Genomic DNA, 27,459 nt, shown 5'->3' with positions numbered 1-27,459 from the left:
ATCTCCCATTCTCTTTCCTATTTTTTCCTCTATTTTCTTCTTGCTTTTGGTTACGATTACAGTTTTTCTGACTAATCCTGTCGCTTTGTCCTTGTTCACTGGAGGGATGGTTGATGAGTCATGGAAGAGCATCTTGCTCCAGCCCCTGCAGGAGCTCTCACCTCTGAACCCTCAGCTGTGAGGTATTGCCAGACTAGCGCTCAGAGAACATTGGGAAGCTGTGATTTTGATACCTGAATTATTCTTGGCTTTCAAATTTTTGTCAAGGGAAATCAGCTGCCTGACATTGCCTTTTACAGCAAAATAAAATAGATCCCTCCAGTCCTTCCATGACAAAGGAGAAATAAAGTTGAGTGGGGCGTTTCACTGCTGGTGTAGCCACATCTCCACTGACTTTATTTGAATGAAGAGACACAGACAGGAAGAGACCGTTCCTGCTCCTGTGCATATCATCAGGGTTTTCCCTGGCGGTGTGGGAAGATGCCGGGCACTTCGGTTACATTTGCAGACAGTGAGGAAATAACGTCCATGTGGCACAAATAGCTGGAGTCTAAATCTGCTGGTTTCAAGCTGAATTACAGCTCTTCAGGAATGGTGCAACTTCCCAGAGGCACGGAGGGAGAGCAGATGGTTCCATAATGCAGAGCTCTCTGCCATGGATCATAACTAACTCACAAGAGTAAAATCCTGAAATGGGTCCTGAGAATGTCTGCCTGACGGCTCAGACGCGGGCGTAGCTGTCTGTCTGAAAGGTCAACTCTGTCCTTTGATGTTTCTTGCAGTTGATTATGGGGGACTATGCAGGAAGGACAGGAAAGACTCCAACTGTCAGAATTATTTAAAAGATCTCTCGAGAAGGAAGGTCTTTAGCCAGAGGAGGTGAGCTTTGTCTTGCAGGATGGAGGAGACCAAAACCAAGCATAGCATACAGACAGAGGGAAAGACTTCAGAAGGACAGATACGTGTCGGACCCAACATTAAACAGAAATTCCCAGTTATCGTTAATTAAGTCTCTTCCTGTCCAGTCACAGGGAAATCGGTCCCATGGCACTAACAGAAAGGAAGTAAGTCAGTGCCTCCGCTGCTAATTTAGTGCCCTCCTGGGACAGACGGAGAATATTGTTGTGCATCTGCCCCGCGAACAGGCTTCATCCCACGGAGACGTTCTGCCTCCTCGTCCTGCAGGCAGAGGCCCTGGAGCATCCCCTGAGTAGAGAGACCAGGAGGCCAAGGCGGACCGGGGACCCTGCTTGGGAGGACGGGAATTGGGAGAAGTGTCTGCTCAGCCCCAGCTGGTACCTGCTCCCAAACAGCTGTCAAGCAGTGATGGAAAAACCACGCAGCATCTGTCTTCCAGAAAGCTGTGCTCGTGAGCTGCAGCGCGCAAGGGCTAAAATCTCTTGGTCAAAACATACGTTGCAAGAAATGAGCAAAACCTAAAGTAAACAGTTTACACAGAGGTGAGCATCTGCTGATTACTGATATACACAGGCAAAATGAGTCTCTGCTCGAAAATGGCCTCATTTTGCCCCTTGCCTGCCTGGTTTTTTTATATAGTGGAATAAGTGACTCTTCAGCAAGGCAGAAGGCTCCACTACTTAGGTTTCCACGGTGCATTTTCTCTCCCAAACAATGTTTGCTGCCCCAAGAGCCTAATTATCACCTAAGAGATGTTAACAGCCAGATCATTGAAACTTCCAAAAGGTTTTGATCAAATACAAGCAAGATGTAGTTTGTATTTTGCTGCCCTGTATTCCAGGCACAGCTGGTCTCCTGAGGTAGTAAAATGTGGACTAAGTTAATGAATTTAAATATGCTACTGTTAGATCTTTTAATCATGAATGTAATTGCATCTGGTAGTCTTTTTAATTTTTAAATACAGAGTATGTGATTGGATTTCTTTTTTTTTTTTTTTCTTTTACTTTTTCAAATCTATTGCTACTGTTCCTCCCCTCAGGGAATTCTCCAGAAGGAAGACCTTGTCTTCCCAGAGTGAACATGGTGAATCTTTACTGTACTGATTCTTTCAATATTAATTTTCTGTATAAGCAATCCCCTTTCTGTCCCTCTCTACAACTGCTTCTGCCTTTGTTATGTCTGGCATAAGGCGGATGCACATGTAGTAACAGGTACACCAAGCCCCAGCGTGGAGTGGGAGGAATTCACCTTTGGTTTTCTGTGTCTCTGATACCTGCTTTTCATGCCAGCTCTGGCACTTGTCTCTAGGCTGACTGGAATAACAGGATGCACAACAAGCATCAGCCCAGCTTCTCAGAGAGACTAACAAGGGGAATTTGAACCCCAATACCTGTGTCCCACAGTCGACTGAGAGACGTAGCTTTTCTGTGTTTGAGCTATTTGATAATAAAAACCATCGTCAGGCTAAAGGAAGCGGTGCTGGCAGTTTCTGTAATGCTAAAAGCTTTCCAGATCTCTTGCTTTTGTACACACCCTCTCTTTGGGATGAGAAAATGAAATACGCCAAGCTGCGATCCCACAGAGTGTTCAAAGAAACGGATTGCAATGACCCTGCTACCCTCCAGCTCCCATTGGCAAAATACTCAAAGAAAAGATAAATTCTTATGTGAAGAGACAGTCAGGGGATTGAATGACTCAAGGCTGTGGGATATGGAGCCTCATATAACAAGATCACCAGCTCTCATCCATCCCAGGTTGGTAGGGACTGAAAGCCTCTCCAAGCTCAGCGGTTTGCCAGTGTATCTGAAAGAACTAATGGCCTCAGCCAGGCAGATCCCAGTGGGCAGAGACTTATCACAGCATGCTCTGGGGATGTAGATTGCCACATTCTTATTTCAAAATTTACCAAACACAAGAAACTTTTTCTCTGTGATAATTGTTTTGACAGAGAGACTAAGCACATGCCTGCATTCAAAATGTGATTATTTCAGTAGCGCTGTGCTGATAAACCCCTTTTGGAAGAGAACTCACACTGGCAAGCGTTCCTCTGCCTCTATAACTTAACCCATTTCCCTGGACAGAATAAGCTATACCCACAACCGTATATATAGCTGCCCACAACGTTTTGCTGGCATTGCTGTTTGTCTGACAATGTTCTTTTATTATTTACTTCTCATAGTACAGCTATGCCAGCAAAACTTTTCCATGTAACCTAAGCATACGAGGGAGAAAACTCCTGTGTAAATTTTTTGGACGAGATGTTTTGTAGTCAAGCCTGAGGCAGAGACTTAAGCAAAAGGCTCTACAGATACAGAATGGTGATCTCACAACGCAAAAGCCAGTGCTCCACCATTATGTAGGCGACATCACCTGCAGGCCAGGGGGCACTGCGTACGCAATGGTTGTGTAAGCAGTGACTATGTGCCCTTAAACTGGAAATGTAAACACCAGCGGCCAGTACTGTAAGCCCCTCGGGAGGGAAAGTTCTGGGTGCAGAGAATTGCCTTGGGAGGACGCGCTTGTGCCGACTCTCCTACTTGGTTATGCCACCCCATCAGAGACTGCGGCTGGTAGCCAGCCGTGGTGACTTCAGCGTAGCGCGGGGTGCTGTCGGGCGGCACACTGGCACGGCTGCCTCCAGCGCCAGCGCAAAGGGAAACATTCACAATTACCGCTTCCCGTCGTCGTCCTCTCCCGCCAACCCAATTAAATGAAGCTGCACTTGGGCCCTTGATGTGCGAGAGCTAACGAAGCCCAGGAGAAGGGAAGCGAGACACTGGCGTGAGGAGGGCGAGCGGCCCCTCCGCTGGAGCACCGGTGCCATTCTGCAGCGGGCAGGTGCCATCTAGTGGGAGCTGGGCCGGGGAGAGCCGGCTTTGCCCTCTGCGCTGGCGTGTGGGGCTAGTCCCACGCCACGGAGGAAGAGTCCCACTGTGCACTGCGTTGGAGAGATGCAAAGGGGTTTTCTGAGTTGAAAGCAGTGCGTTCGGGGAATTGCAACGTACACTTTTAAGCACATAATTAGGCTTATCTGCAGCGGAGCTTTCCAAGCTGAAAGGTAGTGAAAGGTAGCCTTTCAGCCAGCTGGGACACCTCCGGAGTCCTTCGAATGGAAAGCGAGGCAGTAACATTTGCCTCTATTTTAAAAAAAAAACAAAACCAAAACTCTCAAGTATTTTTTTAATCAAAAAGCTGCTTTTCAAAATCGTGTTCAACACATTGCTACTCTTCTGGTAGTCGTAAGTCCTCCTGCTAGCCACAGGGCAAGGGACCTCTGCCACCCTTAGAAGGAGAAGAATCCATGGTTTGACAGGGCATGATATCCCTTCTTCACAGTCCGGGAGTGCAGTCCCTGTGAAATACCCACTTGGTATTTCGACGGACCTTACATTCACTCAGATTTGCCAGCTCTTAAGCCTCCTAATGTATTGATGCGAGGGATCACCCAACAGAGAAATCCTGTGGTTGCTGAAGTTTTGAAGGCTCAAATGTCCCCCTGAAGACCCAAATCACGAGTCTGATTTGTGATTCCTGTGAGTGCAGCTAAGAGGAAACAAGAGGATTCCTGTAATTAGAAATAGCTTTGCTATTCCTTGCACCTCTCTCGGCAGCGCCTGGGACAGGTCACTGTCAGAGACAGGATGCTGGCTGGCCTCGACGGGTCATTGATGGATTTGGAGCAGACCTTTCCAGCACTGCTCAGCTAATGAATTTTGCAGTCTTTGTTAGCTTCCTCAGGATGGTGATTCACTTAGGGGAGAAATTGTTTCTGTGACCTAGACCATCACTTTGACAATTCCTGTAGGATATCTCTGCAGGCCTGCTTTAAATGAACCGTGGCTGCCGAGGTTGGCAGAGAGTCCTGGTGCCGTTTGGTATGCGCACCTTGTACTGCGTGTTACGTGTTTTCCGTTTTCTTTAAGAAAAGGTATTAACAAAAGTATTAATCGCAGGCCAGCTCATGCTGTGGTGTTTTTGGGCTCAAGCAAAAGTTGAAACCAAGAATTAACCTACAGTTTTCAGATCCGTAATGAACTCTGCAGTTGTGCTTTTGGGAAGGGCTGGTATTGGTTACAGCAACAGCATAATGAATAGCACCCTCTTCATCAGGCTGCAGCCCTTCCTGCTGCTCAGCCCAACTTCTGCGGTGTTTTTAAGAGCAAACTCTAAGCAATTCCTTAGGTCTGACTCTGGATGCTGCGCTCCGTGCAGAATGCACGCCGACATGGGTTTCTTGATGCTGGCATGGCCTGTGCGAGATCGGTTGCTTTTTGCTGCATACCTTTTGATGGATTCCTTGCATACGGCTTTTAGTAATGTCTTGATTTCCCAGGAAATAATGTGTTTTAGACAGAAGCCAGGCAACTTGTTATTCCTGCCAACTGGCAAGAGAGGGTGTGTGTACGCATATAGGTATTTGGTGTGTAATAATTGAACCCGGATATATCAAGGTTGGCAGCATGTCTTTCAGCTCGAAAGACAGGGCATTGTTGTAGGAAAATGGGATGTTTTCCTGTGCTGAAGACAAATTTTTTCTTCCCCAGCTAATCCTGGTGTCTGCAGCTGCTGTCTAGATACCACCTCCTAAAAGGCAGGGAATGAACTTCTGAACATCTGTAACAGCTACATTAAGTGGTGTGGTTTATTGTAGAATTATGGATGATGATGGCTGGATTACTAAAGTGTAAATCAATCAAAGGCATTCTGATGATATTCTAAACCATGAGAGAGAGACTCATGCAGGAGGAGACAGTGATTTATTGCACCAACTGGTAACACATCCATCCCCAGTCATTTTTATTTATCATTATTTTGAAAAGATTTCAACCCTTCATAAAAGCGAATAAAAAAAAAGAAATCTGTAATGATGATAATGTTTTGCTGTAATGAAAATTGACACTCTTGCACTGTGATTTCTAGTGATAGGAAAATAGAGAATAAGGAACTTAAGATACACAAACTTCATAATAAATTAGTTGAACAATTGCCTTTGTTTAATTGTCTTTTACAAGCAAATGAAGGGAGCTTTTCCCTTTTTATTCTTAAATCTGTTCTTTTGAAAGTGTCTCACACTATCTGTGGTTTTAAACCATTGGTACTCAGGATTTTGAGCGCTTAGCAAGTCATCCATTTCCAAGGCATTAGCAACACAGACAGGATTTATTTCAATCTCTGCAGTTGATTCTTTGATCCAGGGCTAGCTTAAGTGCATTCCAGTGCAATTAATTAGAAAAACAGTATAAGGCAGTGGCAACTCCAAGTGATCTTAAATGTAAAAGTGACTGATTAGTAGCTCTGCTTTCTTGAGGATTATCTATTTGTTGCTTGACAGCATCTGGTATTCCTGAGCAAGGGAGAGTCAGTTAATTGAGGAGAGCAAGCTTTGGTACTCGTAAGCCACTAATATGACTGTTTGCCAGAAAAGCAGCAGTGTGGGAACCTCTCCCAGCACTAATTTTATGAAGACAGGCTGAGAGAGTTGGGATTGTTCAGCCTGGAGAAGAGAAGGCTCCGGGGGAGACCTTAGAGCACCTTCCAGTACCTAAAGGGGCCCACAGGAAAGCTGGAGAGGGACTGGTTACAGGAGCAGGGAGTGATGGGACAAGGGGTGATGGCCTTAAGCTGAAGGAGGGCAGATTTAGGTTAGATACTTGGAAGAAATTCTTCCCTGTGAGGGTGGTGAGGCACTGGCACAGGTTGCCCAGAGAAGCTGTAGATGCCCCATCCCTGGAAGTGTTCAAGGCCAGGTTGGATGGGGCTTTGGGCAACCTGGTCTGGTGGAGGGTGTCCCTGCCCATGGCAGGGGGATTGGAACTAGATGGGCTTTAAGGTTCCTTCCAACCCAAACCATTCTGTGATTCTGTGAAGGAACTGGGTGAATGGAATTAGGAGCAGTCACCTATCTGATGCCACTCGGCCGTGTGGCGGTACGCAGTTCACGTTGATTTGCTTTGCTGGGCAGTAGTTGTTCCCTTTCGCTAGCAGCCCTCCGTGGCTCGCAGAGGAGCAGAGGAGCTCTTTGGAAACCAGCCCTTGCAACAGCTTGCACTCTGGCTGCTTCCAGGAATGGGCTGTGCTGCTCTTTGTGTTTTTCTTCCTTGGGATGTCTTGTTTCTTGATGTACCCTGGCTGGTTGAAAGTTGTAATGTTTACTTCTGTGTCCACGACATGTCAATCTAGTTTCAAAATTCTGTGCATCTCAATTCTGTTTCCCGAGTCTTCCCACTCCAATCAATAAAAGTAGCCATCCATCAATTTTTGATTGGAACAAGATTGATCCACGAGCAACTCGGGGTGTCTGTGTTGCAGCTGCAGCTGCCTGACACAATATTGCATCCCTTTCGGCTGAGGCAGGCAGTTGCTGAGGAATTCAATTGTCCTGCGTAAGCGATCAATATCTGCTCCTCTGACTACTCTTGCTCCCTTAATCTTCCTGTATGGTTTCTTTATAATTTAATCTTCTTCAGGGAGACATACTTCCTGTCTATCATGCTGTTACACTTTTCTTGAATCTTTCTTGAGTCTCACTGCCAGTGGAGCTCCTGTGATTCACAAGCGGGCTTACAGTTCAAAAGAGAACGCAAACTCCCGCCCATCTGCTTTGTTTGCAGCCGATTCAGATAAAACACCTTTGCATATTGCATATTACTTCTGCTTTATCTTCGCAGTATTTCAGCTTGCTGCTGGTTTTCTTTTTTCTGTGTGGCAATATCCCGATCGTTCTGTCTTCTGCGTCCTGAAGTGCGCAGGAATCAAATGCAGAAATCCTGCTATATTAGGTAAACTATGCACTTGTTTTATTCATTGTATCCATCTTGACACCTGGGGAGGCCGAATCCCTGGCATCCTCTCTCTTCCCAGGGCAAAGACAGTACGAAGCCCTGCAGGTTTCCGTGCGGTACCAGGCATCTCTGTCCGGATGACGTGGGGGAAGACTTAAAGTTCTGCCTCCCCCATAAGATGGCAGCCTGCACTGGCAGTTTATTAGGGGACAGCGCTTACCCCCTGGAGCTAGAATGAGACCCCAAATGTTTTCAGCTTAAACTATCTGCTCATAGGGTGCAATCTGCTATTTTACACTACCCATCCAGTGCAAATTGGTCTCTGACACAAAGATGAAAAGTTTAGTGTCTCATTGCAGATGTCTCATTACTCTTCTTTCAGGGGTTGATTTGTTTCTTGCTTGATTCTAGTATGTCTAACATACAGGGAGAAACTCAAAAAATTAGTGGGTACAGTACCCTTCTAGCAGATATTTTATCGTCTATATGGCTGTAATGTGTTACTAAAGTCTGTATTTTGTGTAATGCTAAAATCAATAAAAGGAAAGTCTCTGTGATAGAGTCAGTAAGTGAAAGGATTGAAAACTTTTCTTTTGGAGAATGGCAGTGGGTTTTCATCCTGCAATTTCTTACCTTGATGACAGCACGGGCAGTAATGAAAGCAAAAGAATGCAAAGAATAGGCATGGGTTGCAGTCCACAGTTGTACCGTCTGTCCTCTGCCAGCTTTGATGTAATCCTTCTGGCAGTGAAACGTTCCACTGCAGTCTGTCAGCATTCAGATGTGCTATTGATTAGTCGGTTTACTAAGGTCACTTAGGAATCACAACAAACCTCACGAAACATGGGAAAGGTAATAAATCAAAGGTATTTGATTTGTAACTTGCCGTCATTTTTGGTGCCTTGCTTCAGTAGAAGACAGCAGTCAACACTTCCTAAGCGCTTGATATGAGGAAGGTTATGATGGCAAAAGCAAGCACTTGTTTATAAACGGTGCAAGTAACATAAGCTTTTAATGGGTCCTAGAGGAGTCCAAGGCTCCAGAGGGCTCTGGAATGCCTTCCTCTCCGCCCCCATCTGCTACCCTCACCCTGACCCCCACTTTTTTTTTCCAAGCCTTTGGCCAATTTTCATCACGTCTGTCATTTTGAAAAATGAACTGGCGGTTCACTCCTAAGGTTCATAACATGTCATGTATCTTTTTTTAGATTAAGTTGTTTGCAAGAGACAGTGCAACAGGAAATTCTTGTGCTAACACAGCAGCTCGGTTTTCTTGAAAAGCAGAGATGTTGTTAAAACTCATAGTCTGTGTCTATTCTGCTAATTGGCTATAAACCAGTGATGAGACACGAGGGTGATAGGACCATACTTGTTTCCTGGGTAAAAGCCTATTAGTAGTATATTGCTACCAAATCTGAACTGGGGCTGAGTGTGTAACAGTGTATTATGAACACAGCAAGTATGAGTACTGCACAACACTGAGACCTAAGGTAAAAGCGTACCCTCATTTCATTTATGGAGATAATCATCCTGAAGGTGTCTGTTTCTGATGGTTTCAGAGGAATTAATACCTATCCTGATGCTGCATTTGACTCCAGACATAAAATGCACCCTTATTACCATATATATCTCATCAGTATGGAATAGTCTGTATCATACTGCCACTCCCAAGGTGGGTATCAAGGCTACGTGTGTCCTCCCAGCTTTCTAACGAACCACAGTTTCACCCATCTGCCCTTGGGGCTGACTTAAATCCTTTGTACCTCCACTCCAGCTCTTCAGCCTTTGCCAATATAATTCAGGAGGAGTATCTAGGTAAAAGAAATATATACGTAATAGTATTCTAACTATTGCTTTGTAGACCTACCTTTCTTTGTAGGTCAACTTTAAATAGAGACATCTCACACTGAGCTGTTACTGCGCTGCAGCCACCGTGTGTGCAGAGGCATGTGCAGACACACAGCGCTAGCACTCCCGTCAGATTCCAAAATCAAGGCTGGATCGCTGCAGGATGTGCGGATCGAGCACACAGATTGATCTTTTCCTTGGTTGCATGTCTGCAGGTTTCTTCACCACCAAGCTGCAGAAGGCCCTTGCAATTGTGTTGGACTCTGTCCCGTGTTTTTAAAGCCGCGACTCAGAGCGCGTGCGTGTCTTGCGAACACCAAACCTGGAGCTTTTGTTTAAAGTTGTTCCTCTTGTGAAATGCCTGAGCTGCTGATTGCTCTTCTGTCTCCTCCTTCACTGTCAGCTTCTGTTATCTTTTCTACTGCCTCTGAGAGAAAGATGTGTCGTGTTTGGTACCCACAGGTACCCACGCGCAGGAGCTCCACGCTCCCTTGCTGGCACTGCAGCATGACCGTTCATGGTACGTTGAAAGGCTGCATCAGCCAGGACTGCGAAGTGCTCAAAATCCTCCACGTTTTATGAAATATACTAGGGAAAAAAGAGAGGTGTGGCTTTTCATGCATGCCTACTCACAGTTAAATTATATTTTTAACTCACTGTTAAATAGTACTGGTATTTTTAAGCGTATATATAATGGATATAACACACTTTAATTCCTGCTAAAAGAGAGAAATATGTAACAGAGCCTGACTCTACAGCTATTCAAATCCAAAAGACCAGACCTAAGTAATCTCAGGTTCATTTACACTCAGCAATCTGGTACAGAACTAATATACTCTCAGCCAGTATTGTTGTAGCTGCTGGGATTAGAGTTCGCTCTGTTTTTCCATTTTTAACCCATCTTTCCCTAAGAGGTTTTTGCGTACTCCTGACCAGTAACTGTGAACCAGAAGGGCAGCAGGTGAGGCTGCAGCCCCCAAAGCCATGTAAATGTTGCCAGCTCTAGAAGTGCTCTTTTTTCTGGTGCTCACACCCTGTCCTGTGTTTCCGAGGGAGTTAGAGTTAGACACGTCACGTCAGCGAGGATCCCCAGCTCCGAGCACCCAGCAGGCACTCAGGTGCTGGGCTGCCAGGCCAGGGTCTTCCACAGACTCCAGAATCTGCTTTGAAACCCCTTTCTCGGGAATGGAGGAATAGATGTTTGTATTAAACTGGATTTAAGCTTTTCTGGAAGAACGGCCGTTCTTACTCCCCCCTTGCCTTAGGAGGAGCTGGGGGTGCAGATCAGTTAGTAGGGGTTTCTTGGAGCTGGTGTGACATGTGAGACTCCACTTCGCAGATGCCCGAGATGAGGAGAAGCAGGCGAGCAGTTTCTAGAGCATCCACACACAGACAGGCGTTCATATAGTAGCTTTTGGTTTAAATACTCTCAAAAATACAGCCAAATTGTGACAGGGTGTAGCCTCCAACTGTTCCTTTAGGAGAAGGGGTGGCTGGACTGAAAGCCACCCTTGTGTATGGAGAAACCTGTGCTTTGGATTGCATCCAGCCGAGAGAGCCTGTGAGAGTTTCATTTTTCCGTCTGGAAGCAAAGCGTGTCAATTTGTCTGTAGTCCGAGCGTATTCTCTTCTGCCTCCAACTCCGGGAGCTGTCGGAGGGCTGGGTTTCGGGGTTAGCTCCCCGCGGGCTGCCAGCGGCACGGCCCAGGCATCGCTGCGTCGGCAATTGGCCCGTGGCGAAATCGGACCCGAGGAAGAGTCCCTGAGCGAAGATGCGGAGGGTGAGCGGAGCCTGCGTGCTGGTGATTACGTTTCAAAACTTCCCATCTTTTAATACAGCCGAGTCCCAAGAGCAGAGGCCATCAGGCAAAACAAACCCAACTGTGCAAAACAAACGGAGTTACCACAGCAAGCGCTGACTTGCTGTGAAGACACCCCCTCGTTGACGGGAAGAGAAAACCGTTGCTGTAGGTGTTTACGCAGTCTGGGTACTGGAGGATTGGCTTTGCTGTTGAGCTTCTTGGCTTTTGGTGGGTTGTGTGGCAACGTTTCTTTAAATATAGGGGACCAAAGAGACTTGTTTGTTTGTTTGTTTGCTTGGGGTTTTCTTTCTTTTTCTATGACTTTGAAAGGGCTGAAGAGTTTATTGTGTGTGAAATGCAGGAAGAGTCTAAATGAACACCAGATGAGAGGAAATAGACTGAGGAAAATTAGGGCTATTTGCTACCAAAGGAAGTAATCATTGTACATATATTAAATTCCAATCTCTAACTGAGAGTGTGTTTTGTTATGCAAGAAATCTGACTGTAGAGTAAAAAAAAAAAAAAAAAAAAAAAGGAAATATGTGGAGTCTTCCCAAGTTTGGGCTTTAAAAGCGGTAAGCAGGGGTTTGGTGTACCGGGGGTAGATAAGGCAGGAGGCAATTCTTCCTGCAGCAAGTGCTGAGGCTGGCCGGAGAGTGGTCTGCACCTCCGCATTTCCCACGGTAGCCAAAGGTCATTCAGGGGCTCTGTGCAGAAGGGTCGATCAGATTTTCATACATCTGTTATTTGTAGGTATCATTTAGTATGACTTTATAGTAAGAATATAAATTTCTTATAAACTTTCATCTGCCACATTCTCAGCTCCTCCAGAGACACCCGAATTGCCTTTACTTATTATTTACCTGTAACTCATGGCTGGAACTGCTCCTGTAGGAGACGCCATCCATTTTCAGTGGAGATACCAGGTACCTAGTAATCCCTTTCGTTGTCTCTGTAAGGTGAGGGTTTAAGTGATCGCAGTAGGGGTCTGACTGCTCTGGTTCTTCTTTCCTTGGAGACTAACGGCAGGGTAGGTGCACGTTCTCATTTCGCTGGTGGGAGGCAAATTCGCCGATTGTTTTAGTGATAAACCATTTACAGTGAGAGCCAGTATGAATTGAACAAGGACCCTCACAAATGATTTGAGGAGCGCGTAATGCATGGGCTTGGCTTACAAAGATGCCTTAAATCAGCCGCAAATTTGACATTACTACTTCTTTTAAACAAAACAGAGTGTTTCTCATTCCCGCAAGCTGGCAGGCACCCCGCTCAGTTCAGTCAACTCAGCAAGGACATAGAAAGATTTTTTTATTATTTTTTTTCTTCAGCAGTAGAAAAATTGTAGCCTGGGGGCGTGGTGCTTTGACAGATTGGGGTTATGTGGTTGCAGCTGACCTATGCAGCTTCCTTCCCCTTCCCCCTCCTGGCAGGCAGGATGAAGCACGTATGATTGGAAGTGGCTATCCTTACTTCGCTCTCTGTCTGATGGAAGGCCACCACAGTAGTCAAGAAGGACTTGTTATAGATTTTGCTTTTCCTGTGAGGGATGCTTGAAAGCTCAGTGAATAACCTGTAGAAATAAAAAATACGATATTTTGGCTGCGTGGGAGGGAAGCATTTAATCACAGCAAAGAATAGGGGATTGCACAGTCAAATAAGCAGTTCTTGGCAGATTTTAGAGACCAGCAGTGGGAAGCGAGAAGGGTGTATCGGAGCGTAGGAAAGAATAAATGGAAATGAACTGAAGAGAGATAATAGCATCATATTTAGAATCTGTCACTTTATCAGAATTATGTTGACTGGTTATTAGCAAAAGAGAAGGAATTGGTCTTTTAGAGGAAGAAGGGTTTCATTTCCCCTTCATTAGCTGAGGAACCTGCTGATAGGAATTAAGGCAGAATATTACGAAATAGGGGCTTCAGGCGCTCCTCCATGTCTGCAGGACAGGGTTATTTTTAACCCAGATCTGCTCAGTGAATGCATTTGCGGCATGGCCCTGACCAAAACGAAATCCCCAAAAAAACCCCCAAAACCCCCAACTCTGCTGGCAAAACTAAGGCTGCTTTGTTGCTGCTGTGTGAGAATGGGAAGGAGAGGTCCGGGGTGGGAATCCCGTAGGGCACCAGTGCCCCCGACGCCCGTGTCATGAAAATACGCCTCAAGTTAACTATTGTCCTCTGACCTCAATCCACGCTGAAACAGGGGCTTTGCACAATCATTGAAGGAGACGGTTCCTGCTCCGAAAGATGTTATGTTTTGAATTGCCAAAATAGACAAAGGAGATGTTGTCAGCCCTTCGCGCACGGGAAATAAGAGGCAGAGAGAGAGATTTGTCTGGGGCACATAGGCTAATTTTGACAGAAGAGGTACTTACACTCAAGTTTCCTAAATTCATTTGTGTACTACAAGAAGATTGCCCTTCCTTTCTAGTACTAGATTTTTGTCTCCCTGAAACTTCAGTTCTAATACAGAGTTGTTTATCAAAACCATGATTTCATTTTGCTCTGTTTAATAAATACACTAGTGGTTCTTTCCTCAGACAAAGCTTTGCAGCTTGCATGTACATCCGAGTTGCAACGCTGAAGTTGCAAATGCCTCAGGGAGCTTCAGGTGGATTTTCACATCGGGACCGCCAGGGACAATAATGCAAGGCAAGGCAGAGGTGTGACTTTGGCTTCGGCTTTTCTTTGCCCTCTGGGGATCACAACCCCATGGATAAGTAGAAGGGGAGCCTGCAAGAGCAGTAATGCTGTTCTGCCCAGCTTCACATGGGAAGAAAAAGAAAAGAAATTTCTTACTAACTAGAACGTCCATTTTTCTTGCTCAAGCTTGTTAACTCCAGGAAGGCCAGTGAGACTTGGCATTGCGTGACCAAACTGGGGCTGTTTGGGTTTTTTATGAGGCAGTATTGAGTGGAACCATCTGGGCTAGGAGAAGACCACACTTCTGAAATGAGCCTTTAGGAATACTTACGTTAAGTAGCTGTCTGGGGCACCATGCTGAAAGGAAGGGCACTCACAGCTGCATGTTTTTTATGGGTTTATTTTATCTCTGATGACAAAAGAGAACTTACTAGTCATGTGGTTCTTCATAAATTTCCAGCCACTACTGACAAGCGGCACTGCCTGTGTTCTCAACCACGCTGGCGCAAAGTTCCCCCGACTTTCTGGCTCACGATGTTCATAACGATGCTCCTAATGAATGATGCTTTAGAGAGATAATCTGACTTTTCTCTGAACTTAAAGACAATCCCCAAGTTACAGTCTGAGAATGGAAACTTCAGTATCTTAAGTACCTCGGGTGAATACTTCCATGGTCATTCATCTAATATCAAAGTGGCTCACCTCTCTGGTTCCTGAGGCCCCAGTCTTCCTAAAGGTGTGCTCTTCACTTTCCTGAGAGCTGGGCAATTCTGCACCTCTGCAACTAGTATCCTTCCAGAAAGCTTTGGAAGCTCCAGGTTTGGGAGCATAACTTTTGGTATGTCAGTGGTGCATCTTAACTTAAGTGGTTTAAACTATTCTTCTGCATTGAAGTCTCTGTTTTATTTTGGGTTTTTTATGCCCCATTGGGGCAGCTTCCTAAAGTACCTCCAGGGGCCTGCTTCCATTGCCTGTATTCCAGTTTCCAAAGATACGTCTTATTCCTGTGTTAGGAGGCAAGCTCGCCTCCTTCAAGCACTTTTCTATGTGACAGACCTGGAAAGGGGCACATCAAATTCAGTATAGTTTAAAAAAAAAAAATCTATTTTCCTACGCTTTCTATTAACTAACTTAGATGAATCTTAGAGAGAGATTGCTCATGTAAGGTATTTACCAGTGTATCGCCGCAACTAAGATAATAGTTCTTATAGTGCAAGTTTGAAGAAAGAGATAGTTGCTTCTTAACCTTTTTTTCAATCCATGTCCTGTTGAAGCTGTTTCTGTTTCAATGGACCCAGAAGCTTTGCATGATTTTATTAATCTGATTTACTAACAGACTCCCAAAATTTAAACAGAGAGAGAGAGGACAAACTGGACTCAGACTTACAGGAATCATCTTCATGCCAGCTCTGCCACAGACACCCATTTGACTTTATGCACATCTTTTAATATTTGTGGTTCCCCTGTCTACAAAATGCAGATACTAATTCTTCCTTTTTTCCAATCCATACTTGTATAGACTGCAGGTTTGGACAGGAATCAGCTCCTCCTCTGTCTTTGGATACCTCATAAATGAGTCCTGATCTTAGGTGAAACTCCTAGTTGCTTCTGTAAGCCACGTAATAGTAATTGGCTTCAACTTGCTTCAGGAAAAAATGCAACCTTTGGAATACACTGGTGTAAATAAAAAAGTCCACTACGGTTCACAAGTCAAAAAATGCTGGTAGTGTTTAGCATCAATGTCTGTCACTTGAACATCTGGTATTCATCATTGCTTTCCTTTTCCTTCCACTGTCATATTTTATCCCCATCTGTTAGAGGTTTCTTAGCACTGTCTATATAAATCATAGCTGCATCTCAGTCTGGGTAGCTGAATCGTTACAGCCTGCAATGTAAATGAAGGAAAAAGAGGTAAGTTTAAGGGAAGTGTTTCTCTTAATGCACGCTGCTCCCCTTCTTTCTCCCCTCTCCCTGTACACAGACAGTACTAGACAGTATTACTGGACAGCGTGATACCCCTGCTATGAAGAGATGGAGAAGTTTCCAAAAATAGTAAATGTTTTTACCAGCCCTAGTTCTGAAGGCAGAAGCCAGGAGCGGAGTTGAAGCCTGAGTGGACACCCGTTGCCATTGTTGAAAAGACCAAAATTTACCACTTTGGAACAACCCTTCAGCAAGTTAGTAATAAATTGAGAAAGCAACCATTCCTTAAAATCAGACTTCCTGGGCAATGTCTTTGATGTATTTTCTTAAATTACTCTTACTGCAGTAATTTGGGTTACTGCTAGGAAGAGTAATATTGAAGATGCTAGGAAAATATGGGAGTGTTAATATTAGCCAAAGCAGAATTTTTTGACTTTTTTTTTCTTCTTGAAAACCCGTGCAATGCCCTCATAATGGCTATCACATTCAGCTCTCCCAAGCCGTGCTGGCAGGGCAGTAAGCCCTAGCAGCATTCCAAGGATGCATTTCTGGTGGGAAAATGAATCCACCACCACCACCCCTATATGAAGTATTTCCAATAGCATGCGTGCGTTGCCCTGCCAAAGCCAGGTGCTCCCATTTGCGCTGGGAGCACATGTGGATTTAATTCCCTGCCAGCTTTAGCAACTTAGAGAAGTTATTTCCTTGTTCTAGAAACACTTGGAGACACCACAGTCCCAAGCTACTGGAAGCTAGAGAAAAATAGGCCCTTTTCCCTCTGTCTGGAGAGGGCCATTACAGGCTGCCATCGCTATCAATCTCAGAACTTTATCCAGGCTTAAGGGGGGCTGAAGCTGGAGGGTTTCTCTGTACAAGACAGCTGTCATGTTTTCAGTTCGAGGGACAACTTGTATTGTTGGGGACTTCATTATACTGGGAACAGCAAGAATGCTCCCGTCACTATGTGTGTTCCTCCTGATTGTCTTGGGTTTTCACCCTTTTTTAGTCTCCCGTATCAAAAGTATGTCTTCAGTCTGTTCGAATTCATAGCAGATTAGCTGAAATGAGAATAAATCATTGCTACTATTGCTGGTTGTCAACTCAGGCCTTCTATTTCTGCAAAGCGTATTACATTCCTGATTTCCCATTATTCTTCACTTACATTCCTGTGGTGTTATCCTGCTACTCGTTGCAGACTCCCAAATTTCAGCTAGGCAGCCAGACCAATCAAGTAGTAGGTGTCCTGGTCAGCATCTGCACGAAGTGAAAATGATAGGCCCAGCTCATAAACAGAGCAATGGCTGGGCTGCCCTGCAGAGCAAGTCCTGGCTCATTCCAAGGGCGCGTGGTCGTGTGAGAGGCCAGGCAGTCCCTAAAGTCACAGTTGCTCTCTGAAGTTATTAGATCAGTTGAATCCTGATGATTTGTTCCGAGATTGCAGTCTGTTGCTGGATGTCCCGGTGAAAGCGTTACTACTTGGCAAGACTAAAATGGTGGGCAATGAGAAAGAGAAACATGGGTCTAACCTTGCACAAACTACTTCACATGAGATATTGCAAGAATAATCCAAGAATACAGTGGAATGGATGCTGTGATGTTGATTTACTCTTGTCTTTTTGATATCTGCACTAGATCTCAGCTTGCCAAGCATCTTCCTTGTTACTAGCAGAATATTTATTTTATTTTCTCTTCTTCTTATAGAAAATTTTATTACATCACGCTGCTGAGAGACCCTGTATCTCGTTACCTCAGCGAATGGCGTCACGTCCAACGAGGAGCTACGTGGAAGACCTCCTTGCACATGTGTGATGGCAGGACACCAACTCCTGAAGAGCTGCCGTCGTGCTATGAAGGCACAGACTGGTCAGGCTGCACGCTGCAGGAGTTCATGGATTGCCCGTATAATTTGGCCAACAACCGCCAAGTGAGGATGTTGGCTGACTTGAGCTTAGTTGGCTGCTACAACATGTCTTTCATCCCAGAGAACAAGCGAGCACAGATCCTGCTGGAGAGTGCAAAAAAGAACCTCAAAGACATGGCCTTCTTCGGCCTGACAGAGTTCCAGAGAAAGACTCAGTACCTGTTTGAGAGAACTTTTAATCTGAAATTCATCCGGCCCTTTATGCAGTACAACAGTACCAGGGCAGGAGGGGTGGAGGTGGATAACGACACCATCCGGAGGATTGAGGAGCTCAATGACTTGGACATGCAGCTCTATGACTATGCAAAGGACCTCTTCCAACAGCGCTACCAGTACAAACGGCAGCTAGAGAGGATGGAGCAGAGGATAAAGAATCGGGAAGAGAGGCTTCTTCACCGGTCCAATGAAGCACTTCCCAAGGAAGAGACCGAAGAGCAAGGACGCTTGCCCACTGAGGACTACATGAGCCATATTATAGAGAAGTGGTAGCCTAGGCAGACTTTTATATTAATGATATTCTAGGGTTTCCATATAAAAGATCATGGAAGTAAAATTACAAAAACAACAAAAAATATTTTATTTAAAAGCAAGTCTGTAAAACAGAAGCTAGATTGCTTCCTTAAGCATAGGGTCTTTTTACTGTTTCTTACAAGACCAATGAGATTCTTAAAAAAAAATAAATACATAAAAACAAAAAAAGGGACAACATTATAATGCAGAGGTAAAAAATGCACAAATGCAGTTACCCACTCTTAAGGCCAAATACAAGAGAATGTTTCTTATCCTCACAATTCAAACACAAATGGCAGAAGTAGGATTTTTTAAATGTTTACCCCCTGAGCATAACGATATAAAGATACATAATTAAAAACCAAGGAAACGGAGGTTTTCTTTTGTGGGTGTTTTTGGAGGTGGGATGGGAATTGCGCTGCTTGTAAGTAAATGATAACAGTGACTAAGTTGAGGATGTGCCATCCTGGCAGGCGGTGATCTGAGCACAAGGGCGGTCACTTCATTTCAGCTGGCGGCCACTGCCAGAAAGGACAGCACCACAAAAAAAAAAAGAAGAAGGAAAAACCTCAGAGGATGAGAAACATTAAAGCAAATTGACTATGGCCTAGGATATGTTCTTAGCACAGTGGTTTTGATACATTGCACTGGTATCACATACACGTACGCAACTTCATCACAAAAATCATAGGGAATTCATGCACAAAGCTCCCAGATTTGTTTCACAGGCAGGTCCCAAAATGAGTTAAAAGCCGACCAAATTCCACATAGGCTCAAACATGCACTCACATGCCATCCTGTCACCCTACACAACTGCCGCTCACGCCGTCATCAGTATTATGTGTTAACAGCACGTGAAAACCCCTATCCTGCATACTAAAAAAAGGAAGAAGAATTTAAATAGCAATACTCCCTCATAAATCTGCACGACGAGTGCCAGGGAAGACCCTGCAAATAATCAGTCATTAACGGGAACTTGATGAGGGGGTGATTTTGTTTTGTTTGTTGCTGTATGGAATACTGAACTAGAACAAGTGTACAGACGTACCCATATCTGTATTTTTTCAGTTATTTTTACTTGCTTTTATCGAGAGATAATGGGCGTCAGCCTGCTTCCAGTGAAGTCACTAGAACTGATTTAAGTGGGAACAGGATGGGGCTCTCTTCCAGAGCTGTGAAAATTTCTGACTATAGGTCTGAATTAATTATGAGACAGTGCACATTGTCTTTTGGCAGAGTGCCTGATCTGCAGCTCTTACTTTAAATGAACAAGCTGTGTTCATAAAACTGGAAAGGGGAATCATGGATAATGTTTTTTTTAGTCTCAGACCACTTTCAAAGCAGAACTCTCTCTTTCAATGCTGGTTTTTAGGGACTCATGTGAGTTTAATCCTCCAGTGTGGTGACAGTCTAACCAGGTTCTGCTTACTGACTTTTGAGTCATAGAACAACAATGACTTCTCTAATTCCTCTTCCCACTCACCAAATTAAAGTATGGCTTATTTTCTTGCTGTTGCAAGCACTTCTTTGTTTGGCTGGAAGCATGGAAATGAAGCAGTTTTTGCCTGTTTCATGTCTCACCCCGTTATTACTCAGCCTGTAAGACGTGAACCAGCCATTGTTGAGGGTAAACTAGGAACCCAATGGAGTATGATTTGATTTTCAAAGGCCACGTTAACTGCAGATCAAATATGGCCTTGAAATCACCAGAGGAGAGGCAGAGACCTAATGCATTCAACTTTGGCATGTCATTTTTACAGTGTCCCTTTCCCATCACACGAATCCACTGAAGTGCTGCTTGTTTTGTATTTTAATTCTCTCTCTGCCTCTGTACATTGTTTCTAACAGTTTCGAATGCAGACTGAGTTTTGCAAAGGAGGGGCTGCCTCGTTTCTTCTGTGTACACCCTGGGGGATACACCTCGGTTTTGGAGATACTCTTCTCCAGAAGAGTAAAGATAACTAAAAACTTAAGAACAGAAAATACAAACAGCACTTCGGGCTCAAATACAACCCTGTTACAGCCCTGATCCAAAGTCCACCGAAGTCAAAGGATGTCTTTCCTATTGATTTCAGATGGATTTTGATCGGGTCTGCATCTGCAGAGTGCACAAGCACACCTTCATCCACCTGCAAGCACAGTGGGACGTTGTTACCCATGCGTTCAACTGGTACCAATATTTGCTAGTGGTGTCGCTGTCTGTAAGGTTCTGTCAGTGCTTCTGCCACAACGCGGCCCCTGTTCCGCGAGATGCGTAGCCTGGCCATAAGCATTTCCTCCTAGCTGAAAAGTGGGAAGCAAAATGAAGCAATTTTCGGTTGTTGGCTTGGGGGCAGAAGGTATTACAAATCCATTTGCTCATCTCTGAATTCCAAGACTGGGAGGAGCTATGTCTGCTAGTTCCCAGCGCTTTTATGTGTTGCTGTAACTAAAGAAAACATTTATATTTAAAAAATGCAATTTTACAGGCTGTTTACCCACAAAACCAATACACAAGACATAAAAAAGCAACTGTTTTATATGCACAGTTTCCAGCTTTACCCAAAGGCTTTTCACTGTGCATTCTGCGTTATGGACCCGTACTGCACAAGCGGTTACTGCAGCTAATCCACGTTCGAGGTGCACATCGGCGCAGCTCCGGCGGGGCTGCGCGGTGAATGCCCGGGCAGGTCTGCATATGCCGGCACTGACTTCTGAGAGCCGTTCTGTACCGAAGGCCAAATTCTGCTCTCATCTACCACAGGGTGACAGTAAATGGGACTGTGTGTGATTAGGACCGGTAACGTTATTTGGCTCGGTTTGCCCGAGTTGTTTCTGTGTTATGGGCTCTGAGTAACCAGCTGGATTTTAATGGATCTGTCTGCGGGGTTCTCTAAATCAAAGGCAAACTCTGACCCTAGAAGCATGTCAGTAGAAGACCTTGTTCCAACGTTTTCTTTGTAATATATTACAGTAACAAGCAAAAGAAATGAAACTATCTTGAAAACTGTCTTGTTAACAGTTTCACTTCAACCCACAAAAGGAGGGCTTGACCTCAGCTTAGCACTGAGGCAGAAATTTCCAGAGTCCAATCCTGCGCCCAGCAAATGCCTCAGTTTCTCCACCTGTACGTTGGGAATAACAAATTTCTGCACTGTAAAGAGGTGGTCCAAGGTATCAGAAGTATAGGGCAGTTTGAAACAGATTCTAAGTATCGGAAATTAAGAGAATGACCCAAAAGCCGTCACTCACCCTGGCTTCTGTGCTGGTCTGTTTATGGCTGTAAATCATCCTTTAATTTATTGTAAGTGCTGTGTGCCAGAGTGTGGGTTGCAGGACGTACCTGGCACGATCTTCTTCCTTTAGTGGGTTTAAGGGAACTTTTTTAACATAATGTGAATGTAGTTTTTGTGATTTCTATGTACTACAGTTTGAAGTGGTACAATTTCTTTTATTTTTAGGACTGATTATTTGATGCTACAATAACATGAAAAATGTATGTGTAGTTTTAAAATCAATGGAGAACAACGGCTTTAAAGCACTCTGGCAGTAGTGGCCAGATAGTACATTCTTGTTCAATATCTGCCCTTTCTTCCAAAATGTTTTTCCTCTGACTTCCAGACGCACTGAGACCTTCTTCACTACATGAAGTGTTTCTTCCTGGGGCCCGTCAATGCATCACGATCCTGGTCAGGATAGGTGAGTGCTGGGTACAGCGAGGGCAGGCGCAGGATTGTGACCTGTCTCTTCCTGGAGCTGGTGAGACGGTTCCCCTTGAATTCAGATTTTACCTAATCAGATGCTTGTCCTCCCACAGTGGGCGGACCAAAAAACTTTTTATTGTTCATTTGTCTCATCCCAGCTAGCTCTAACTGAAGGAGTTTGCCTCCTACTCCAAATTTTCCCAGACAGTCAGATGCCACCTCGTACCCCACGCAGGTCGCAAAATGCAGGATCGACTGGTACGGTTGCAGACCCAGGCTGTCGCTGGGTTCAAAGTCATCAACAAAAAAAACTCTCAACAAAGGATCAGCGTGAATTTCTGGCTTGGCTGAATTTCCCCTTCGTGCCCAACATTTTGGAATAAATGGGGAGCAGTTTAGGTTGACGGTTTTGCACCCCATAGTCCCTTACTTGCTTACAAAATGGGGATGGCAATGGTAGCAGCATAAGGAAGATCCCAAGAAACTTTTGAATCCTCTCTCCCATGGCTGTTGTGTAGGAGCAGAAAGGGCAGTGCAGCCGCTGAGAACACGAGCAAGGCAGAAGGACCACCACAAGGGCAGTACAGATACGTCAGTTAGGAAGTTCTCGCTCTGAGCTCATCAAATCACTTCACAGAGACCCCTGAACAGCTACAGAAGGTAATGACTGACATTACAGAACAAGGCCTGACTGAGATTTATATCCAGGGGTTAAAAGCTTCTCTAGCTTCTTACTGGTGTCTAGAGTTACTCAGACCCCCTCCTATCCCATAGAATTTTCCGAGTGTCACAAAAATGGGTAACGCTACAGAAATTTGCAACACAGACTATGCTAAACGTTGTATTTCCAGGGCTGTATCTTGGAATGCAACTCACACTATCGGCTGGATTCAAATCACAGGGCTGGCTGCATTATCTTTTTGTTCTTGTTTTCACTAATATTAGCAGATCATGTTGCAGTGGCAAAAATGAATGCAGGATTCGCTGCCCGATCAGCAGCAGAGCCAAGCCTTTAACGCACAGGTCAGTTAGCAGCAGTTCAGGTAAACCAGCGAGCAGTGGAGCTCATGTCTGCGCAGACAATCCGAGCTCTCCGTGGCTGTTTGTTTTGCCCCATCTACAGGAGTTCTGCCAAGGTGAATGCAGTCCTGATGATAAGCACGTGGGTATTAAAGCCTGTATTGTCCCAGCTGCAGGTGGTTTTCTCTGTAATTTTTAGCCATGCAAGCTGAAAAAAAAACCAAACAAGATTTGCAAATGAATCTGTTTCATCCTGCAAAGCCCCACAATTCCCCCTCCCTGTTTTCCCCCAGGTGTCAATTCTGCAGACTGGATTGAGAGAGTTGTACTATAATGAATAATTTTATATTCAAATGCTTTACTGAGCATGATTTGTTTTGTACATATTGGAATATGATTTAACTTATTTTTATTGCCCCTGTTCATTTTTTTTTCATAAGGAAAACACAAAAATCCCCACCCTCTCTCAATGTGAAGTTCCTCTGTGTTTGTGTGTAGTCTGCCAGGCGAACACGCAACAGCCACAGGATTTCTCACTGTCCCTGCTGGTATCTGAATTTATTTTTCATCATAATTTGGTTTTGTCTCAGGCTTTGCTTATATTGTTTCTTCCTTTCTCTCTGCTGCACAATCTGCACAGGAAAGGGAAATGGCAATGCAGGCAGGACTTTTTCTTCTCCCCCCTTTCTTGTGTGATTTACCTACCAAGGAACTCAGCTGTTATTTCTAGGAGTTGTGTGACCGAGGGTAACAAAATACAACTGTCTCCCCACCCACCTTCCATCCTCCATATTGTAGATCAAACAGATTCAGCTTCTCTGAAAGTGATTGTGGCTGGAGTCATTCCATTGGGCTGAATGTGTATGGTTTGCACTTTTTTTTTCCACTTCAGGAACTTAAAAACAGCAACAAAAAAATAAAACTGTTTAACTTGAGCCAAGTAACACTTAAAGCTTTATATATTTATTTATAGCATCTTACAGGAAAAAAAAGTGTTAAAAGGTTTTTTCTTTTCTTCCGCAAGAAAAATTGGATTGAAAAAAAATAATCATCTAATTGTTTTTGTCTAGATCAAGAATGAATGTTAGCAGATGAAATAAACCCTAAAACCCAGCATCTGTCGTGTGTGTTGTCCTTATATTGGCCTTTGGATGCTGTTTCAATATGATATGTCTTGCCTTCCTGTATCACACAGAGATAAAGCTGCCAGTGGAGTTGATGGAGGGTATTTGTTTTCTGCTAAAAAAAAAGAGACTCCTAACACAGAAACATTAAAGCAGAAGCTGCGGACTCTGTTTATTCCTATTGTTACACTTGATCAAACATTACTTAAACTTCCTAAAACTTTTTAAACTTAATTACCTTTAATATTGTACGGTCCTCTTAGTTTTTCAGAGTTGTTGCAATGAACAGATTTACATGCCATCAATGGCAGTTGTTGTACCAAATATTACAGAATGATTAACATATTTTTTGTTTCATATTCAGAAGTACTTTCAAACGTGATTTGTGAAAACGTTACAGGCCTGAAATGAGCTGTGCACCAGTTTCTGATATAGCAAAAGCAAGTTAGGGAATAAGAAAATAGGATACTGTAAAGTGCTTGCATCAAATGAGAATGGTTTATGCAAGCATAGCAGAGAGTACCACTGTTATTTTACCCAAGCATCGTTCCACTAAACACTTTCCACCGCACACGCTGGAGGAGCTGGGGGCAGTGTATGAACCTGCCCAGCGAGGCTGCTGGGTGTTTTTTTCTCTTCCTCCTGTGAAAGTAATCCCACTCAAGTTCTACAGGCCCAGCCAAGTGCAATGCATAAACCAGCGGGACCACCATGCCGCGTCCATCCACGCCGCTGAAGGTCCCCCTTGCACTTGCTGGGCGGCGCAGGCGCTGGCGGAAGGTCCAGGTAAGCGTTGGTGTGCGGACAACCCCACCGCTCTCGAGGGGAAGCGAAGGCACCACGGCTCTGCAGTCGTTCCCTCCGGCTGTTGCACAAGCGGCCATCGCACCCCGCTCCCCTGGCTCAGGCCCTACCCACGAGGTGACTGTTCCTCGGGGGAGCCGTCAGATTTAACCTCCCATTGCCGCTGCTGAAAAAGGAGCCGCGCTCCACAGGAACCGGGCTTTTATTACTCTCCTCGCTGTACTCGCTTTGGAGCGGCGCGGCCCGCTCCCGCCGGGGCCGCAGGGCCCGCCCGCCTCACCGCGGTAGAAGTTTCCCGAAGCGCCGGGAGCCTCGCGCGCCCCCTCTCGCTCAGCCGCACGCGGCGGCGCTGCTGCCCCTCAGCCCTAAAATGGCGGCGGCGCAACGCTCTCGTCTCCCGCGTCTCTCTCTCGTTTCCCCCCTCCGCGGTGCTGCCCCGCTGGTAAGCGTCGTCTCCTCCCGGTCCCCTCTCTTTAGGGGGGGGCGCCCAGGCCCGTGGGGAGCGCGGGTGCGAAGGTGTGGACGGGGGAGGGTGGTGCCGGCACCCATGTGCTCCCCTTCGGGGCGGGGCCGCACGGGCAGCCCCCCACCGCATCCCCCGCAGGACGCCAGGCCTGGTGGGGCTGGGGCTGGAGGGGGGCTCCCCCTGGCCTCCGGGATGTGCTATGCAGACCTGGCTGGTGTGTGCGCATATGGCCTCTCTGCGGGAGGCAGCTGTGCTTCCCCTCGGAAAGGGCTCTGGGTAGCAGCTGAGCCCTCCCTGCTGTTTGCTTGTATGGGATGTTACTCGCCAGCACTGGTTTTCCAGTGAGCAAAGTAGGCACCAAAGAGCCTGGCTACCTCATGGAGGCATGCCTTGCCACGAGCCTGGACATTCCTGCTGCTCAGATGTGGATGCTTCTGTGTCCAGACCATCAGTAGCTTTGAGCACCAGGGGCTGGTGGCCTGTGCTCCTGCCAGAGCTTTAAGAGGGTGCAGCGACCTAGGTATGGTCACAGCTTGTTCTGCTACACGGAGTCCTGTACTGTGGTGGTGTTCTGTTTGAAAGAATTATTTTTCTCCTCATTTACCTTCCTTTCCCAAAAGCCCAAACAATAGTCTGTTGCACGGAGTCTGTGCAGGCAAAATGCTTTCATTTATATATGATCTTTCTGCACCGTCTTTAATAATGGTTCTTCCTCTCACTTAATGCTAGAAGCCTCCAGGAAAAAGAGAGAGGATAGCTAGCAAGCAGATGGAAGAAAGGCTTCTTCTATTGCAAGAACGAGCGTGGGAAAGTGAAAGGAGCAGAAGGGATGCTGAAGGAGGGTTAAAAGAACTGGGGAGATTAGTTAGTGAGGGGAGAGCCTCCAGAGGGTTTTTTTCTCCTCTTGCTGGAGCCTTGGTCACACTGATGATTGTTCAGTTTCCTTACGTTTGAGTCCAGGATGTTCCTGGCCCCATTATATTTGGTCATTTTACACTATCCAGCGCTGCCTCTGGGGGATGTGCTGCCTCAGGTTAATTGGAAAGTGCCCTCCTTTGCATCCTGCTGCTACCCTAACAATAAGCTGCCCCAGGTGACAGCCTGCTCTTCCTGAATGGAAAAGCTGATCCTGACAGCACCATATCCGAGGGGTTGGTGCTGCGCTCTTGTCAGAGGGTTGTGTTTTGTTTCTCCATCTCACACGCTCACGTGGAGTTACTTTAACTCTTTAATAACATCTTTCTTGCCGCTGTCTACAGGAGGAGGAAAAGCAAAGCAAGGCTGCTTTAACACTGTAATGCCAAAGGTTTCCCACATTGATTGATCTTTGAGTAGTACAGGTTCCTTTTTTCCTTGTTGAGAATTTGTGTGTGGGTCCACGTAATGCTGAACAGCCTCTTTGTCAAAGAGCAGAAAGAGGGATGGGGATTCTTGCATAATTAAATTTATATCTGTCAATGACTGTGTGTTTCTATGGATTTTGTAAAAGTGGACAGTCTCTAGGAAAGCCCTGTGTGGTGCAGTTCATAACACTTTATGATGCAGAACTACTGTGGTGCTTACAGTAGGGATGGAAATAAATTTATATACAGCAAAAATAAAATTCGGGGCTTTCTGCAGCTGGAAATGTTCATGACTGATCTAGGCACATCAGTGTAGACCCTCTGCTGTAGGGGAAACTAAGACACATTCATACATCTACTCAAACAAAAGTAAATTGTAGGCTTAATGCTAAAGCAGTTTGAGCATTACTATAGTTATTTCATAAATTTCAAATTAAAAGAGGTAGTCAATGAAATATTCATGAATTGAACAGTATTTAATAGAACATTGCTATGTGTCTGTTAAAGCAGTCACAGGTTGCAAGTGATGAAGGCTTCACTAGCAAGGCCCTGCACACTTTAATTGATCTAGGAAATAAGTGGCTTGGAAAGGAAACCATACATGTTCATATTTTGCAAGTGTTATCTATAAGCCTAAAATGCATAAAATTATCATCCTCTATTAATATTAATTA

General features: G+C 45.1%; 1 protein-coding gene across 1 annotated transcript in view; it reads left to right on the top strand.

Annotated features, from left to right (window-relative positions):
• Nucleotides 1-24,161, top strand: part of HS6ST1 (heparan sulfate 6-O-sulfotransferase 1) — a 195,644-nt gene extending 171,483 nt beyond the window's left edge. The window contains exon 2 of the mRNA XM_075760871.1: nucleotides 17,616-24,161. Within this exon, the coding sequence (XP_075616986.1) occupies nucleotides 17,616-18,324 (709 nt within the window). The 3' untranslated portion in view covers nucleotides 18,325-24,161. The remainder of the gene's footprint in view (nucleotides 1-17,615) is intronic.
• Nucleotides 24,162-27,459: the final 3,298 nt, after the last annotated feature.

This window comes from Balearica regulorum, chromosome 9, assembly GCF_011004875.1.
Source record: "Balearica regulorum gibbericeps isolate bBalReg1 chromosome 9, bBalReg1.pri, whole genome shotgun sequence".
In the NCBI taxonomy this organism is placed as follows: Eukaryota; Metazoa; Chordata; class Aves; order Gruiformes; family Gruidae; genus Balearica; species Balearica regulorum.
This window is presented reverse-complemented; position numbering and strand designations above follow the sequence as displayed.